We start from the raw sequence: 4,689 nt of genomic DNA, 5'->3' as shown, positions 1-4,689 counted from the left end.
ATGTACGAACTATGTTCCCGTTACAATCAAAATTTTCTCCTCTTTGTCTTATTAGAGAGTTTAATTTGTTTCATTTACCAAACACGTTTTCCCATAAATAGGAAAACAAAATAAATATAAATTAAAAAAAATCCAAAATAAGAAAAGTCTTGCCACGTCGGCCTATTTACAAGAAGCCTCTAACTTTTCGCACCAGCTCGCATGGCTCAACTAACAACTGAAAAACGGTGCAGCCCTTTCTTCCCGCGGCTTCCGAAACTCCGTTCCGTTTCCACTTGGAAACGCGCCGTCTCCTCCAAAACTCGATCGATTGATATCTAACGCTACTAAACGTCGTTATGCGCTCAGCCGATCAACCCCCCACGTGTCGAAGAGTTACAGCGTCCTCACCACGCTAACAAAGACGACGCGGTTTTGCCGTTAATACCACCATAAATCTTTTTCTGTCCTCGTCTTTTCAACGCGCAAAGTATCAAATTTGACCTTCCGAAGAAACCCTTTATATATTTTTCTCTCGGCGTTTTGTTCTTCTCCCGTCTCCCAAACCGGGCTTTTACGATTGCGAAAATTCGATCCCGTTCGGACTTTCAGCGGGAGTGTTTTGTTTTCCGATCTCGAGAGCGTTGATTGGCCGTCTCCATGTCCGCGGCGACGCCGTCTTACTGGTGCTACAGATGTAGCCGCTTCGTTAGGGTTTTCAACGACGCCGACGTTTCCACCGTCTCCGCCGTATCTTCCTCAGTGTTGTGCCCGGACTGCGAGAGTGGCTTCGTGGAGGAGATCAACAACCCGACCCGCTCCGGAAACGTGGACTCGCGCCGCAGCAGGAGGTTCCCAGCTGCCGCGATGTACATGGTTGGAGCCAACAATGGCTCCGGTTCCAATCTGGATCATACCGCTTCCGGTCCTTCGGGACCTCGAAGAGTTCGACGAAACAACGGCAACCGCTCACCGTTCAATCCAGTCATCGTCCTCCGCGGAACAACGGCGGACAACGCCGCCACCATCGAGGAAGGCCGCGGATTCGACCTTTTTTACGACGACGGCAGCGGCTCGGGGCTCCGGCCCTTGCCTGCAAGCATGTCCCAGTTTTTACTCGGGTCCGGGTTCGACCGCCTACTCGAACAGCTGTCGCAGATTGAGATCAATGGAATCGGCGGATGCGAGCAGAGATCGGCGTCGAGATTGGCGATTGATTCGATGCCGACGATCAAACTCGACGACGCTCACATAACGGCGGAGCATCACTGCGCCGTGTGCAAAGAAGCGTTCGAAGTAGGCACGGAAGCTCGGGAAATGCCCTGCAAACATATATACCACTCCGACTGTATACTGCCGTGGCTTGCGCTCCGGAATTCGTGTCCTGTATGCAGACACGAGCCGCCGGCCGATTCGTCGCCCGAGACGGGTCAGCAGGAAGACGAAAACGCGGGTCTTACGATCTGGAGGCTGCCTGGGGGCGGATTCGCGGTGGGGAGATATAGCGGGGGGAGAAGAGGCGCCGAGAGAGAGCTGCCGGTGGTGTATACCGAGATGGACGGCGGGTTTAGCGGCGGCGGAGCTCCGAGGAGGATTTCGTGGACGAGAAATGGTGGAAGACGAAGACAGAGCGGTGGGTTGAGGAGGTTTTTTATGAATCTGTTTGGTTGTTTTAACGGGGGTGGGTCGTCGGCAGCGAGTTTGGTTTCGGGTTCGGAAATGAGGGTTGGGGCGCCGACGCCCCCTCCGTCGACGAGTCATCAAAGACTGAGGTTTATGGAATTGGAACCGGCGGTGACGTCGACGCCAAGGCGGCGGAGGACTTGGTCTATGGAGGTGAATAGCGGTATTGTGAGATGGTGACACGTGGAAAATGTAGTCGTTTCCGTTGGTTGATTCACTCGTGCTGTAAATATTGGGGGGAAAACGAGTGAATGTGAAAGGACCTTTTGAGCTCGCGATTTGGCCGATTAATTGACGTTCAATTGAGCTGTGGGGAAAGGGCCCGAAAATCCCCAAGAAATTACTAAAGCTAGTTAAAGTAAAATCCAAGAGAAAAGCAGAAAAAAATGGAGAAGGACCTCCAGTTGAGATTTCAAGTTTTCAGGGACTGAAATGTAAAATCAGAATTTAGATTTGGTGCTTTTTCATAGATGTATTCTATTAAAAACGTCTTTCAATTTTCATGAATTTGTAACTTTTAGGTAGACTCAGTTTGTTATTTTCATAATACTCCCTTCCTACTTCTTAGTATCGTACCTGTCATTATTTTTTCAAAAAATGTATAATGCCTAAGGCATAACCATTTTTTGGTCGGTAAATTCTACCATACGACAATGTATGCAATATTGTTTATGTAATATATAATAGTTTAACTATACTCGCCTAGTCAGTCTCATAATTTACTGTTTGATATGCGACGTATGTCATACGCGAACTTGGAATCACAATTAAGAACCATTCCGGAAGAATTCTTTGCCGAAATCACATTGGAAATATGGAAATGTTGGTTTATCTTGTTGTATTTGGCATGTGTTCCAAATGAGTGACAAAGATTGAGGGTACGTTTGTCGGTGACTCGGTTGCCAATGAACTCCGTAGGACAGTGACAAAGGAAAAAAGACGAGGTTTTCACCATCCAAGTTAGAAATACAATGCTGCGTTTGATAATTCAAATTTTCCCACTGGGGAAGTGGGGAAACGGTCACTTTTTACTGTTGAGGCTTAGTTGGGTTTTCAGGCTTTTTTTTGCCCTTACTTTTTTGAGATGAGGATTCTCTTTGGATTCATTTTATGAGGATCTCAAGGATCATTTTATTGTATTCACTCATCATAGATCATGCAGTCAGTTTTTATCAGGTACGATTTGTATTCAATTTTAAATATAAAAAATTCAAAATGATTTATGATCGTACGATGTACGATAAGCAAACACTAAAAAGTGATCTCTGGAATCCTCACAAAAGAATCTGGATAGGATTGTATTCCCTCTTTGGGGTTGGATAAACGTTGATTGATGCACTCGATCTCCTTTTTCTCTTTCAAGTTCTGTCATCAATGACTGTAGTATTAGATATACTCTCATGCGCGTGACGTTTCATGACAAATATTTGTTGAATAATCGGAGTAATTTTTAAACAAATGGCAGCATTCAAGGGTGATGACACCATTGAGAGTATACATTGGTTTCAAAACAGATCTCTCATGTAGTAAACTATGGTTTCCAGTTCTTGATTCATGGATTTCTAGAAATTTCTCTCATAACTCATTTTGAAGAGTTGAGGGACCTCAATTGTAGCAATGGAACATAACTTATTTTGACAAAATTTTGACCAAGTTGACTAAAATGATCATAGTACACATTTTGATGAGTTGAGGGACTAATGGTAATGAATTTTTAGTTGAAGGACCATTGCTTCAATTTGATTAAAGTTGAATGATCATTATTACAATTAACTCAAGAAACAAATCATAGAAAATGCTGGACGTAATTATACCTGAAATTTTTAACTATTTTGGTCCCAACAGTATCCCCATCGAAACCGGTAAATATCTTGAAGGGATTTGGAACTCGATTTGATTCGATCCTCCGCTGATTTGTGTTGTTTCAGTTCCTTCTTTCTTCGGCCACATATTTTGATTTGGATGGACATATTTCGATTTGGATGGATATTATTTCGATTTGGATGGATATTACTAACGGGAACACGGATGATACATTACGTATTTTTATAGAAGTTGTGGAAAATTTTATTTTTTAAGTTATTAACTTTTTAACACACGTATCCCATCATTTGTATAGTAACACGTGTTGTACCACTCCGTGTACTAATTACATTGAAAAATCTCTCGTTAGATAAGAGTTGACAGATTTTAGTTACATAACAAATATCCATCAACTCTTGTCGCGCATTCAGCGACTCACGCATTTACTCATGTCATTAAATTGTCGTAAGACGCCTCACGTGTGAATTGTTTGACTAGTTGTAGTAAGAGATTCGTTGAAACCTGTATTTGTTTGAATACCTGAGAGGTTCAATTTTTTTCCCAATTTCTGCTTTCCCTTCTCTGTTCTCATTTGTATAGGAAAGGGGCCAAGAGTTTTCCCACGGCAACCCGTAACCCTTGGTCCTTTCTCATAATTCAGAAAAGAGAGTTAGCCCATCTGCCCTCAACCCTTGTCGATTTGTGGGCTTTCAGTATTATGCAAGGTTGTTCTGGGAATTTGGGATCAGACTCGATTTTGAGTGTGCCGGAAACACATGATGGGACACTACGTGTCGTCAAACAAGTGGTGAAATAATTGTGTTAAAAAATTAACAACTTAAAAAATAATCAGTGGCCTTTTCGACGGTTTCATACTTGAACATCAAGCTAGAGTACTCGTTGATGCATGTTGCAGCCAGGCCTGCATTGCCACGCTCTGGATAAATAATGTGACTAACCAAACATGGCATACGTTAAAACATCTAGTATGAAATCTCATAAAATCCAAATCTAAATTCCGAGTCGCGGCCGCAGCCACATTGACTAGTGCAAATCCGCTCTCTTTATGCATCCGAGTTTGAATTTTCAACTTTAGTCTTAAAATTAGTTTAAAGAGAATATTGATAGCTGATTTTACCACACACGTAACGGGTTAAAAACTCCTATATTACTTGCAAGAATGACAAGGTTGTTGTAGTATAAACGGTTCTCGCAAGGTCATTC

At 43.1% G+C, this 4,689-nt stretch overlaps 1 protein-coding gene across 1 annotated transcript; it reads left to right on the top strand.

The window, feature by feature from the left end:
* Positions 1-452: 452 nt before the first annotated feature.
* LOC137734663 (probable E3 ubiquitin-protein ligase RHC2A) lies at positions 453-2,359 on the top strand. Its single transcript, XM_068473922.1, has one exon. It carries the CDS (start codon positions 640-642, stop codon positions 1,840-1,842), a length of 1,203 nt encoding a protein of 400 aa, XP_068330023.1. The 5' UTR covers positions 453-639; the 3' UTR covers positions 1,843-2,359.
* Positions 2,360-4,689: the final 2,330 nt, after the last annotated feature.

Source organism: Pyrus communis, chromosome 5 (assembly GCF_963583255.1).
Source record: "Pyrus communis chromosome 5, drPyrComm1.1, whole genome shotgun sequence".
Taxonomy (NCBI): domain Eukaryota; kingdom Viridiplantae; phylum Streptophyta; class Magnoliopsida; order Rosales; family Rosaceae; genus Pyrus; species Pyrus communis.
Note: the sequence above shows the minus strand (reverse complement) of the source record. Positions and strands in the feature narration are given on the sequence as shown.